Source organism: Sarcophilus harrisii, chromosome 1 (genome assembly GCF_902635505.1).
Source record: "Sarcophilus harrisii chromosome 1, mSarHar1.11, whole genome shotgun sequence".
In the NCBI taxonomy this organism is placed as follows: Eukaryota; Metazoa; Chordata; class Mammalia; order Dasyuromorphia; family Dasyuridae; genus Sarcophilus; species Sarcophilus harrisii.
Window position 1 is genome coordinate 217117168 of NC_045426.1, and position 14880 is coordinate 217132047.

The 14880-nt window shown below is 38.6% G+C and overlaps 1 protein-coding gene across 1 annotated transcript in view; it reads left to right on the top strand.

The window, feature by feature from the left end:
- The window catches only part of FBXO10 (F-box protein 10), a 77136-nt gene that overhangs the window by 17794 nt on the left and 44462 nt on the right, over positions 1 to 14880 (top strand). The window contains exons 2-3 of the mRNA XM_031937060.1: positions 3799 to 4389; positions 6408 to 7265. Coding sequence (XP_031792920.1) covers positions 3805 to 4389; positions 6408 to 7265 — 1443 coding nt within the window. The 5' untranslated portion in view covers positions 3799 to 3804. The remainder of the gene's footprint in view (positions 1 to 3798; positions 4390 to 6407; positions 7266 to 14880) is intronic.

The following is a 14880-nucleotide window of genomic DNA, read 5'->3' on the forward strand; positions in this document are numbered from 1 at the left end:
TATCTTATATTTACTTTTTTAATTTTGTTTTTTAATGAAAATTTTTTTCAGTTGAGAAGCATTTATTTTCTTACCTCCTCCACTAAAAAAAGAAAAACAAAATGTTTGTAACAAATATCCCTTAGTCAAGCAAAACAAATTCTCAACACTTAATAGACATTGTTGAATTGTTTGATGACTTTCAGTATTCTCTATTGAAGAGTAAAAGAGGTTGTTCCAGTGAGTACATTAATACATTTGGCATCATAAACTGCTGCCTTCTTTCTATAATATCCATGGAGACTTTTTAGTCTTCAATAAAAACTTATTAGTTTTAGTTACTCTTTATAACGTCTTTCATCATCACAGATCCCCAGCTCCTGGCATAAGAGACCATTTTGAACACTATAAAGAGTGAATAAATCTTGATTTTTTTTCTTTTTGTTTAAAAATAATATTTTTTCCTATTTTATAAAATCTTCACATTGGGAAAGAATCTTAGAGTTCTTCTAGAATAGAGTTTGTTAACCTGGAGTCTATGAACTTTGTTTTTTAGTTAGTTTTTTTTTTTTTTTAACATATTTTGATACAATTGGTTCATTTTATGTGTCCTGAGAAAGGGTCCACAGACTTCACCAGGCTGCTAAAGGGGTCTGTAACAAAAAAAATGTTGAGTACTTTTCCTACATGGCTCTTTTCAAAAATGAGATGATTCATATCAGTTCCAATGGTCTTGTGATGGAGAGAGCCATCTGCACCCAGAAAGAGAACTGTGGGGACTGAGTGTGGATCACAACATAACATTTTCATTCTTTTTGTTGTTGTTTGCTTACTTTTTGTTTTCTTTCTCATTTTTTCCTTTTTGATCTGATTTTTCTTGTGCAGCATGATAATTGGGTAAATATGCATAGAAGAATTGCACATGTTTAACATATGTTAGATTTCTTGTCTAGGGAAAGGAGTGGGAGGAAGAGAAAAAAAAAAAAAACCTGGAATACGAGGATTTGAAAAGAAAAAGCTCTACTTTAAAGGAAAGTCCCTTTTCTAGATTAGCCTTCCACCTGATATAGAAATCCCTAGAGGATGATCATCTAGTCTTCCCCTGGAAGCCTTTAATGATGTGGAAATAACTGCCTCACAAAGTAATGAGTGGCATTGTTGGACAGCACCAATTATAAATTGGTTATTTTAAATCCACATTTTTCTCAAAACTCTGCCCACTAGGGCCCTTTTCTTGTTGACTAGAGAGAATAAATTATTAGAAGTAGAAAGGCCCTCCCCAGCTTCCTCACTTTATAAGTATGGAAATTGTGGTTCATGGAGGTTAAATATCTTGTCCAAGTTTTCATTTTACCTAAGTTGAAATTTTGAATAAAATGCTTTTGAGTCCACATCCAAATGCTTTTTCCAAATGTGGCTTGGGCCACACTGCTTTCAGTCATTTTTCTTTGTCATATATATGTGAATGCAACTATCCTTTCTCTATTTGGTCTTCTTTTCTTCAGAACAAACATCTCAAGATACTTCAACTGTACCTTATATGAAAGTTTCTAAAGCCTTCATTACCTGGATAAATTATATCTTTCTTAAAATATGGTACTGTCCACTGCTTTTTTCTTCTCTTTAGCCAGGCTTCACTTAAGTGAAGTAGCTTAAGATTAGGTTTGCTTTTTAAAAAAGTTATTATTATTGTGCTGCTGGTTCATCTAGAATTATCAGATGTTGATATGCACTGCTGCTAAATCAAATTCTCTACTTATACCACTGATTTCTAAAAAAAAATTTTTTTAAATCAAATGTAGAACCTTTGTAGTTTAACTTAGTGCTTAAAAAGACACCATTCATCAAACAATTTATTTACTGTGTAGTTTATGCCAGGTACTAACTAAGGCACTAACTAAGCTCTGGGATTACAAAGATAAATATCCCCTGTACTCAAGTACATTACTATATATATATACATACACATATGAAACAGAAAAAATACAAAATAAATACATCAAGTAATTTCTGAAAGGAGGGCACTGATAACAACAGAGGAGAGAAGGCTTCCTGTGGGAGGTTTCACTTGAGCTGGGAGGGTCAAAGAAGAAGGGATTCGGAGGGACAAAGGTAAGGACATTCATTCTAGGCATGAGGGAACAGCCTCTGCAAAGCAAGGATGTTGGAAGAAGGAATATGGCACATAAGAGATAGAAGTAGAACAGTTTGGCAGAGACATTTCACTCCAGTAACATTTCTGTCCTGTGCAGCCTACAGATCAGAGACTTTACCCTGGAGGGCTTGACTTTTTCATCTGTAGGTCTCCTGCCCTGATGTCTCACATTGTCCCAACTGGAGGCCTTGAATCATATATATATTTTTTATTTAATAGCTTTTTATTTACAGGTTATATGCATGGGTAATTTTACAGCATTGACAATTGCCAAATCTTTTGTTCCAATTTTTCCCCTCCTTCCCCCCACCCCCTCCCCCAGATGGCAGGATGACCAATACATGTTAAATATATTAAAGTATAAATTAACTACAAAATAAGTATATATGATCAAACCATTATTTTGCTGTACAAAAAGAATTGGACTCTGAAATATTGTACCATTAGCCTGTGAAGGAAATCCAAAATGAAGACAGGCAAAAATATAGGGATTGGGAATTCAAAGTAATGGTTCTTAGTCATCTCCCAGAGTTCTTTCGCTAGGTGTAGCTGATTCAGTTCATTACTGCTCCATTGGAACTGATTTGGTTCATTGGATCATATTTTTCATCCTGGTTATCTACTTGAACCATATTCTATCCATCTATTTTCTTTCCCCCTCCTACTTTGAATAATAAAAAAGGATGCTAATAAAGTATTAAGTTAAGTACTGGGGATACAAATACTGGTAAGCAAAACTTAGTGAGCCAGAAGCAGGCGAAATAGGTATAAGTGCCCATTTATGGTGCTTTGGAAATGTCTGGGGAAGTGACATGGAGATTTATTTTATTTATTTGCTTATTTATTTATTTTGCTGAGGCAATTGGGGTTAAGTGATTTGTACAGCTAGGCAGTGTTAAGTGTCTGAAGTCAGATTTGAACTCCGGGTCCTCCTGACTTCAGGCCTGGTGCTCTTTATCCATGGGCCATCTTGCTGCCCCTGTGACATGGAGATTTATAAGCAAGGTAAGACTAAGGATGATCTATTAGAGCCTAGGTTTCTGGGGAGCAGAGTGGTGGGTTTAAAAATCTGAGGTTTTTGTATTCAAAGACACCGGATGTACTTTTTAACCCCTCTAAGTTTCCATTTCCTCAAGTATAAATTGAGGGGGTTTCCATCTCTAATCTGTAATGCTATGATTCTAAATTAATGCCATTTCCTTTCACCTGAACTTCACATAGAATTTTTAGATCCTTGTGGACCTTCTCCATATAGCTGTCAGTTTTCTGAGGAGGCTCCAGGCAGCTAGCTGGCATAGTGGATAGAGCACTGGGCCAGGCAGGAAGACAAGAGCTCAGTGTCACAAACACTAGCTGTGTTGCTTAAATTCCTACCTCAGTTTACTTGCCTGTAAAATGGAGACAAAATAGCACCTATTTCCCCGGTGTTCTTGTGAGGAGCAAATAAGGTGCTCTGTGTTTAGTGTGTGGCATTTTATAAATGTTAGTTATCATCACCATTAGACTTCCTCTCCATCATACTATCCGTTGAGAATGGAACTCAAGCGTTCTTTGTGGCCTTAGGTCAAAGAGACCGCAAGTAAAGTTGAAAGGAAACCGTAGGGTTGACCCAACCACGGAGCGTTCCACCTTGTGCTCAGTCTGTGTGTGCTTCCGTCTCCCAGGTGACGATGGAGGTGAGCGGCCTCCCCCTGGAGCTGTGGCGCCTGATCTTGGCCTACCTGCGGCTTCCTGACCTGGGCCGCTGCAGCCTCGTGTGCAAAGCCTGGTACGAGCTCATCCTCAGCCTGGACAGCACCAGGTGGCGGCAGCTGTGCCTGCGATGCATCGAGTGCCGGCATCCCAACTGGCCCAACCAGCCCGACGTGGAGCCGCGCTCTTGGAGAGAGGCCTTCAAGCAGCACTACCTGGCTGCCAAGACGTGGACCAAGAACGCCCAGGAGCTCGAGTCCTCCAACTGCTTCTCCCTCTTCCGCCGGAGGAAGGACCGCCGCGTTCTCTACGTCGGGCCTGGCTGCGAGTTTGACAACCTGGGCAGCGCCTTGACCTCGGCCAACGTCTACGACAGGATCGTGCTGTTTCCCGGCATCTACGAGGAGCAGGGAGAGATCATCCTGAACGTGCCGGTGGAGATCATGGGCCACGGCAAGCTTGGCGACGTGGCCCTGCTGGTGTGTGTGGACCAGCACTGCGCCACCACCCGCCTCTGCAACCTGGTCTTCATGCCGGTGTGGTTCAGCCCGGTCATGTACAAGGTGGGTGCGCCCGGCCCGGCTGCGGCTCTTCTAGTCCTGCTCGCTGCTTCTCGCTTGTCCCCGGCGCCCGCGGCGAGGGCCGACGGCTAGAGTTAGAGCCGAGCCCCAGCCCCGCTTCCCCTCTGCCTGCCGCCCGCCAAGTGGGGGTCGCCGCCGCGCCTACCTCCCGGGCCGGTTGTGGGGGTCTAACGCGGTCTTATCGGTGATGTACTCCGCAAACCTTGGGCACCATGTCTTATTGTTATAGTCCTGCATGGGTGTGCGTATCCCTTCTTCCTTTTCCCATTTGCCGTGTTTTATCCTCTGGCTTTTTCGTGATCCATTTTTATCTCATTATCTACTACATTAGGGAGGGAAGGAAGGGTAGAGAAGTCCAGAGTGGTCTTTTTGGAGCAAGTTTTATTCCTGAAAAGGATAACAAAATGGAAGGAAATAGGAAGATGGAAATTGGAAATTGTGACTAAAAAAGAATTTCTAGATCAGTTCGCTATTAACCATCTTTTTACCCTTGAGAGAAACTAAATGATTTTTCCTGAGCCACATAATATGCGTCTGACTAATCTGGGAAGAAGGAAATTTGTGTCCCAATCTGTTTCACTTGGACCACTGAACTCTCCTAACGCTGGCACAAAGGCCTGGAAACAGATGTTGAGGGCTTTTTTTTTCCCTACTTTTGCAAAGCAGGAGATAATAGACAATTTTTTGCCTAAAAAAGAAGTTAACAAGAGATAACCATAACTCTTTTCCAACGTGTAAAGGTTTTACTTGTCCTCCAGAGAGGTTTTTCATTTACGCAGAGCATTCAACAGTAAGAAGTGGACTTAACTGATAGCAACGAAAATTAAGTTGGCCATAAAGGAAAATTTTAATGGCAGTAAAGATGATAAATACTAGGACAAATCAATAGGGCTTCTAATCATCCATGAAGAATTTTTATGGATCTGCCTAAATCAAATGACTTCTTGAGACCTTAACCAAGAATATGATCTCATGACTCAAATATCTCAACTAGGTTAATATAAAATTTAAAAAATAAAGCATTCAGTTCTCATCTTAATTGGTTTCTTAGTCAGATTTAGTTATCAGTGAAATTTAATCCTTTTGCTCAAGGCTGTGCAATGGCAAAAATGATCATTTCATAGAAAATGAAGATTTCTACCATGTTACCACCGGAACAAACATCCATGACAGTGCTCTTCTATGAGAGTCTTCCCAAATCTGAATGCTCAGATTTTGGTCATACCAAGTTTAGTTGAAGCTGTAGAGCTCTGTATTCCTTGAACCAATATATATGTCATTATATATATATATATATATGTATATGTCAAACATGTATATTTATATATAGAGAGAGATTCTGTTCCTATTTCCCCATCCCCTCCAAAGCACCTTCTTCAAGGAGTACAAGATGTGATGCTTGGGTACCAGGGGAGTGTACTTCTACTCCCATTCTTTGCTGCTAGGATTCTTTTCATTTATAAGTCTGGCCAGGTGTAGGATATAAATTACATTGAAGTTGCAAAAAAAAAATATCTCCTGGAATAGCACTGTGATCAAACTGGCAACCTGGAATACATTTATTAAAGTTTCTTCTCTGACTTATTCTATCTCCTAGCTCCAAAACTACTGCAAGGACTCCTAGTTATATGGAAAGGGCTAAAGATATATCTGCTGTATTCTTGGAGTGCTGTTTGTGCCCTTTAGAACTTGGTCAGGGTGGAGGTATGTGGTGAGAGAGACAGACATATACATTTAGTTTAAATTTTTTCTTTTTTGACTAGTTGGTACTTAATAGAATAGTATGTAAATGGGACCAGGAAGATCATGCTGAAGTATAGTTTGTTTGGGTGTGAGAAGTAGATAGGGTTACAGAGAGGTTCATTAGTTGCTAAGAAAAACATAATTCATTAGTTATTTGAAAGGAAAAAAAATCCTTTGTAAAGGAAAAGGAGATCAAGAATAAGGCAAGGAAATCCCTAGATGCTTTGCAATTTCATTTTCTTATTTTCCTTTTTTAGGTGTCTTCAGGTCACGTCCAATTTGATAACTGCAACTTTGAAAATGGGCAGTTGCAGATTCATGCTCCAGGAACCTGCCAAGTCAAATTTTGTACCTTTAATCAAGCCAGCATCAGCCTTCACAGCGTAGCCCTCTGTGTCCTTGAAAATTGTGAATTTGTTGGGAGTGAAATTGCCTCTGTGACTGTTGAAGGGCATCCATCCTCTGACAGGAACTGGGCCTATAAACATCTGATGGGACTGGTCAAGTCCTTTTCTGCTTTATCAAACACCCAAGACTCAACCCCTTTAAACCCATCAAACCAAGAAACCTTAGGGCATCTGCCCACACAAAATCTAAGGACCTGTGAGATTGTCATAGGTGAAGACCAGAACAACTTACTTCCCCCTTCAAGATCCCCACAAGCATGTGAGAAAGACTTCCAGAAGGACAATGAAATTAAGAGGGATCTGTGCTCTGCCAGGGACTGGAAGGGGATCGACCCCGACCCTGACTCCAATGACAGCAGCCAGAGCTCTGGCAGTGAAAACGAACCTGAAGACCAATTTGTGTACAAAGTCTCTCACCAGGCGCCTAGCCTGAGCCACACCCTGGCCAGGTCTCTGCTTGGCCAGCCACAGACCACTCGACTGTCCAACCTCCAGAACGGCCTAGAACTGAAAACTTTACACCAAGAGCTTCAGAGAGACAGTGAGGCTCAGTCCCTTGCCAGCTCCTTGCAGGGCTGCCTCATTCGGAAGTGCCTTTTTAGAGATGGCAAGGGGGGCGTCTTTGTTTGCTCCCAGGGCCGGGCCAAGATGGAAGGAAACATCTTCAGGGACCTGGTGTATGCTGTCCGGTGTGTGCAGAATAGCAAGGTGCTGTGAGAAGTGCTCAAATGCACATCTTTAAACAAGCAAAAGTTGAGTCCTTGAGATGAGTTTTTAATCAATTGAGTCTAATTGTTTGCCTGTTTCCAGATACCTGATTCCTGATTTACCCGAGGGACCTATGTATAAAACATCTATGTGCAGTGAGTGCTTGATGTATCACTGGGCTTATTGGATAACTTAGTTTTCTCAGTGGTATCTTTTAAATGTATGTGTTACATTTCCTTTGGTCTGCTTGCTTTCCCAGTTCTGTTCTCTTCCATTATTACTCATTCCTTTATAGAAAACATGTCCATATCCATGATTTTTTTTAAGAATGTCATTGAGAAATTTAGAGCAGTCCTGAAGGTGAATAAGTACTCATTTATTTATTGTCATGATCAGACAAGCTAATGGGTTCAGAATGGCCATACCTGAATCTGGCCATACTCTGAGAGCACCTTCAAGAGTTCAGGAAGGCAGGAAAGATGTGGTATAAGCAGCATCTCTGATATCTGAAATCTGATTCCTGCTGTATCAGGGAGGCTGTGCCTTATAAATACAGATTTCATAGGGTCAACATTGAAACAGTATGTCACTGATTAGTCAAGGTTTCTTTCCTGAGCTGCCTTTGTTACTGAAGTTTTTCAAAGCCATTCTAAGGTCCTTGCCTCAATGGATTCTTTGTGCTGCTAGTGAGTTACTTAGGAAGAACCCCTCTACCCCAAGGTAATTTTAAAGCTACTCCTAAAATGACTTGGAAAAAACCCTGTAGCCCAGGCTTATAACTTATTCCAAGGGTTGTGGTACTTGCTCATAAAGTCAATTATGGCACTGGTGAGTTCCATATGGGCTTCCTTCTAAAAGTAATGTTAACCGGCCTTCTTCAAATTTGGAGGAGACTTCTTTGCATAAGAATGTAGTTCAAGAAGTTAATATTCTACTTTTGTCCCTAAAGTGCTAAAATTGATTATCTTTTTTTTTGACCCAAATCCAAAATCCACTATTACTTAAGCAGATCTCTTTGAACTAAAGTTTTTTCTTAGACAAATTTAGCACTGTTATTTTTCTTCCCATAGTAGAAAGAAAAAAGGGAATTTACAAATTTAAGCCAAGTTACATAGATATTAACCCATTTGATTTGTTCACGTATTTGTGTTTAGAAATTAAGGAATATGGATAAGCATGAATAAAGTATTGCTGCATCCTAGGGTTGCAAAGATGGTGATTGTAAATGAAGGGCTTGTTTCATCCAATCCTTCCAGATTCAAAGGCTGGGAATATGGGCCAGGGACAGGAAGGATATGTATCCTTTGAGGAAAAGCTTACCTAAAGTTGGAGAAGCTAAGCATTCATTAGAGAAGGAGCCACCAGATGATGTTTTTTTGTTTTGCTTCAGTTTTTTGATTTGACATCAGAATGAATATAAAGTGTTGTAAATAGTATTATCTTGATGTTGGTAATTTAAGTCTTAATCAGTGGCCACTTCTCTTCTTCCCAGAACTTCCTTTCCTGTTCTCTAAAAAAGACTGTTGCCTCCTTCTCAGTAGAAAAAAATTGCCCCTAGAGCTGTAGTTGTTCTTCTGGTGTCAAGTGGTAGATCTTAACTTTTGATCACCTAATCAAAAAGAGAGGCTTCTATATTTGAGTTGAGGTAAAAATTGGTTTAATTGAAGTTTAGAAAAAAGTTAATTGTTTGAGAATAGGAAAGTAATAATAATTAAATGAATGAATAAAACTTTATTACATGCCTTCTACTGGTAAAATGATGTGTTAAGAGTTCAAATTCTAATGGGGAAGAAAATGCTATGCAAGTTGTAGCTGTGAGGCAGATGGAAAGGTCCCATGGTTCTTAAGGTACTTTAGCAAATCACATGTTAATATTTCTTCTTTAATGCCATTTCCACTTATAAAAATCATATTAATTTCTAATTTTGAACTGTTTGATAATGCCAAATACTTAGGTGACAAGAGCTTTCTAAGTCTTTTGTAGCGATGGCTGTAACCCCTAAAAGGAATAGTGGCCAGGCTGCATCTCTTGAGGGGCTACTTCCCAAGATCATGGTTGAGGATGATAAGCTGGAATCCTTGCCCTTCCCAAGGCATAGTTCAGAATAGTCCTGGGTTATTTCTGTCAGGGTGCAATGGCAGATTGTGGTCAGGTTGCTTTTGTTTGTGTTGATGATGGTGGTTTGATGGGCATGGCAGATGCTGCCTCCTGTCTTTCCTTCTGAGGACCCTACTTCTTCAGCATGGTTGGCTGACCTGCCTTATGTGGGATAGTCAGTTGATGGTGGCAGGGATGGCTGAACCCCAAGAGTTGCCTCCTCAGATGATTGTAGCTCCACTAACTAGTACAGCCCCTACACTTTTGGAAAAAGAACACCAAAAGATGATGGCTTTGAGAACTGGATTGGAAATAGGACAGGTGACCTGCAGGATACTGCTATTCCTAAGGTCCCCTATAAGGCTGTGGTTTTGTGATTGAGGAGGCTCTTAGGAAGAAAAGGGAAGAAAGTTCATTTTTCTTTTTTCAAAAGGAATATTGTACCATTTGAAACAAATCAAAACAAAAAACCACTCACACCCATGAGAAAAAATTTATTTACCATTTACCAGAGATTCCTAGGAACAAAGAAAAGTCTTCTGGTACTGACCAGTATGACCACCTGCCTGTTGTTGGCATTTGGGAAAATGTTGTTGCTAGTGGTGATGAGAAAGGTGGTCTGTCTGCCAGGTATCCGGGAGCAAATCTGAACTAATTAATTATTTAAGGAAATGAAGCATTAAACGTTCAAGACAAAACAACCAATATAATGATTGGCTCAGTTCACTTTGTGCATTGTAGAATGCTATTCTACAAGACTTACAGGAAAGGAGAAATTTGTCATCTCTTCAAAAACAAAAGTGCACATAATATCCTCCTAGCCAGAGAGAGTCAGAGAATTCTCCTATAATTAATGCAATGGACTAGGCTCTCCATTCAGCAGCTCTCTTGGCTCCCTACAAGTCAGCACGGGAGTGCTTCACTGCCAACAGTTACAGTTACCACTCACTCACCAGCTGTTGGTTTGTGATTCTCTCATGAGTCTCCAGAGGAGACTCTAGAAAGAAAAGGGAGGAAAGTTCATTTTTCTCTTCTCAGAAAGAATATTGTGCCATCTGGAACAAAACAAAACTAAACCCATTAGAAGAAATTCATTTACCACTTGCCAGAGATCTCCAGGAACAAAGAAAAGACTACTGGTACTAAACTAAAGGGTGGCAAGCACCCTCCAAAAAGATGCTTAGAACTAACTGATTGCTTCCAGGTTAGTCATTAGGTAACCAATTATACACAGAATGTTCTTCACCCTAATAATGAATGAGCTTCTGCAAAATACTTCTTTTAACTCAGGTTGCTATGGTACCAAAAGTAGTTAGTTGCTGCCCTTTTTTTATTTACTGTGGAAGGGTGGGAAAAAAATAGAAAATTACCCATAGAAGCCAGTTGTAGGATTTGGTTTTTTTTTTTTTTTTTTTTTTGGTTTGTTTTGGTTTGATTTTTTAGGAGTCAAAGATGACAAATGATAAGCAGTCAGAGAAAAGCCTACGGGACTGGAGTTTTATAACATCCATAAGTTACTCACATGGCCCATAAAAGAAATAGTTGTGGGAAGGAGCATTTCAAATAATGCATCATGTGAGAATGGACCAAATGGATGTGAGCATTATAAGAGAACCCAGTACAATACATTTGGAAGTTGAAATCCTCCATCAGACTATTTTGTCCAATAGGATGCCATTTAAAGTGTTTTGGGCAGGTAGCAGAATTTTCAGTTCACCAAGGTGCTGGGCTTGGATGCTAGACTGAAAAGACTAACAGCTCTCTAACTTTTTTCCTATAAATTTATCTTCTTGCCCCTGGTTCTTTGTTATCTTCTCCTGGAACTTAGCCTGCTTTAATTGGCATTACAATTATAATAAACTTTGTTCTTTGACTCAGAAATGGGTCCAAGCCTGCAAATTCTTTTGAGACACAATAACTGGTATGGAACCCCAACCTTTTGGATCCCCTTTGAGCCCCAGGAATGGCAACGAGAAGGTAGAAGTGCTTAATTATTATCTTGCGTCTGTTTTTTCTGCCAAGGAAAATGCTCTTTGGATCAGAAAAAACTGAGAAAAAGGTTGAAATAGGAAATTGATACTCAGAATAAATAAGGAGATAGTAAGAGACAACTATCAGTGTTTAATGATGGTTTGGCTCACCTAACCCAGATGAATTACATTCTGGACGACTTGGTAGATATGATCATTGAGCCACAGGTAGTAATCTTTGAAAGGTCTTCAAGAATGAGAGAGAAACTCCAGAAATGAAAAATGTTAACTATCTTCCCAAATTTCACAAAAGGGATGATAATTAAATTTGTAGACTGTAAGTTAGTGGACTTGACTTTGGTTCCTGGCAGAATTCTAGAATATATTACTAAAAAGATGATCCATGAAACTTTGAGGGAAAAAAAATCAATGGTGATAACGATCCTGTTTGGATCAAGAATGGGTCACACCAAATTATCTTATTTCCTTTGCAGACATGATTATTAAACTGGGAGTTTAAAGGAATGCTAATTTACCGTGCATTTACAAAAATGTCACATGCTATTCTTATAGAAAACTGACAAGTTCTAGGCTAGATGAATATATAATTTAATGGATTGGGTACTGGTTGAATGGCTGGGCCCAAAAAGTAGTCTTAGTAACTTAATGTCAACTTAGAAGACTACAATGGAGTGTTCTAGGAAATTATTCTTAACCCTGTGCAAGTTAACATTTTTATCTATATAATTGGCATCCCTTATGTATACATATATTTTATTTAATATGTACTTTAACATATTTAACATGTGTTGGTCTACTTGCCATCTGAGGGAGGGGAAAAGTTGGAACAGAAGGTTTTGCAAAGTCAGTGCTAAAAAATTACCCATGCATATATCTTGTAAATAATAACAATATATTATTTAATATATTAATAATTATAATATATAATATTATAATAAAAATAAAAAATAATAATTGGCATCCTTAATCAGATTTGAAGATGAAATAAACATGAGAGAGATAGTGCCATAGATCCAGAGCCCGGAAATTTTGGAAATCAACAAATCTAGCTCCTTTATTTTTTACAAACAAGGAAACTGAGTCAACACATTGGATGATAGTCAAGATCCAAATAAATTCTGACAAACTAGGACAAAAAAAGGTCCTAATTTTTTGGTCCAAAAAAGATGAAATTTAATAGGAATAAATGTAACATCGAGGGTTAAAAAAATCAGTTTCTAAGTACAGAATGGGGGATGGGGAAGAAGCAAGATTAGTATCTTATTTTTAAAAGATCTAAGGATTTTGGAGGACTGCAAACTCAATATTTATAAAAAACATGATTATGACATTAAAATAAGTTCATGCAATCTTGGACTGCATTGAGAGGTGTTCTTTCCAGGAATAAAGAAGATTCTTTCCTCTCCCCACCTCCACTTCCTGCAGAATACATTTGGAATATTTTGTTTAGTTCTTGGCAATGCCTTCTAGAAAGGTCATCAGGAAGCTGAGAGGATTCAGAGAAGAGCAGCTAGGATTGTGAAGGGCTCTGTGTACCTATTATCAACTCATGCTATGTGAGCATCAGCTGAGGGAACCAAGAATATTCAGCTAGAAGATTTGGGGAGGGCCGGCTTGGGGGAGGAGAAAGCAGGTCACGAAAGCTGTCTTCAGGTATACAAAGGGCTGTCATTTGGAAAAGAGACAGAACTTGTTCTTTGTCACTCCAGAGAGCAGAAATAGGTGCTGTGGGGTAGAAGGTTCAGAAAGGCATATTTAGGCTTTATGTAATGAAAAACTTTCTAATAATTAGAACTCTCCAAAAGCAGAACTGACTGCCTCAGAAAATAGTAGATTCCTCTTCATTGACATCTTCAAGCAGAAGCTGCTTGACGATTTGTTGGTTATGCTGTAGAAGGTATTTTAAGGGGGTTGAGATTTGTAAGGGTCCTTTTAGGCTCAGAAAATTTGCGATTCTTTTATTTAGAATTTCTTTTTTAAAAGCCAGTGAACTTCTTTTTGGAAAAATTGGGGCAAAGTTATCCAGTTGGCATTTATTTTTCATCTACAAAGAGAAATAAATTTGGATGATTAATACACTGCAAGGGTTCTGCCTAAAGTGTCACTAGCATTAGAACTGGAAGAGAATTTATCTTTAGAGGTCAGCTCCTTTATATTTTTTAAGGAAAATTGGGAGGCAAAAAGGCGGCAAGTTAGAATTAGAAGTAGAATTTAGAATCTGACTCAATTTAGAGCCTTCCCCAACTTTACTTCTTGCTTCCATCTTCACAGATCTCTTCTTTTTCTGATGTGGATCAAGGAGAGAAATCTGCTTTTTGGGAAGATTTTAATTTATTTTTCAGCTTGCATCAAGTGCATTTCATTTGCTCTTGTGAATTGTCCTGTTTTCTGGCATCATAGAGAAGCAGTTCTTGTACATTTTCTACTTCACTAGTTTGATTTTAATTGCTGACAGATTGAATGAGAATCAAGTCCTTGTCAGAGTGCTGTAGTTGCTGCAGATTTTCCATGTTTGAAATTAGCCCATATCTTCCCTGAGGAGTGTTATATGAGTAATGGGTTCTTTCAGTTTTACTTTAAAACCTTGGTCTCCTTGTGCTCTTGTTAGATGTTAAACACCCCTTTTCACAGTTAAAATATACAACATTTGATTTATTTTAGAGCTTTTTGTTGAAAGCTTGAGATCAAATTTGCATTCCTTTCATTCCTCTGTAGGATTTAGGGACATATTGTCCAACTATTAATTCTTAGTTTTAAAATTATTCTAAGCCTCTATCAAAACCACAAAAAAATGAGGTCAATGTACAAACTGTTGTCTGTTCTTCATTCATGCTCTTGTGAAGACCAGGGACAGACATAGGACCAAGAATGGGTCACCTATTTGAAGAGATAGCTGCAATTCTCCATATTTATGCAGTTGTGGCTTAGATGTATGATGCTCTTCTGTAACAACTAGACAGTTTGGGTTTTTATGTGGTATTTCCATTACCTCTAAAATGGAGAGATCTTGCTTAGTGGTTTCAGAGAATTTCTGCATTCTGAAATTTATTTTTTTTAGAACTTTTAAGTTATTATTCTGAGATTTTGTCAATGGGAAAGGGAAGGAAAGATTCCTGAATGAACAGGTTTCATATGTTCTTCCAATTGTGTATTCAAGCATGAAGCAGTTCTCAGCAATGTTCTTTTTATACAATAGTCACACTCTTTACAAACCTAACTTGTTTTGGGGTCTGTGTGACAGCTTATAAAATTTTGAAATTTATCTCTTAGGTATTTCCTTTGTGATTATTACTAGAATAGCTACCACTTATTCTAGTAAAAATTATAGAGCTTTGACTGAATAAATTTTGAGAAATGAAATAGACTCCTATTTAAAGAAGGCATAGTGCTAATTTGCCTGAGTCAGATTTCTATCTGTGTGTAGGCAAGTTGTAGCCTAAAAATTCCAAATTAATATTTTATGCAAATTTGGAATTTGAACCTCCTTGAGCAAATATAGCTGCCATTCATTATATAAACAAATAGC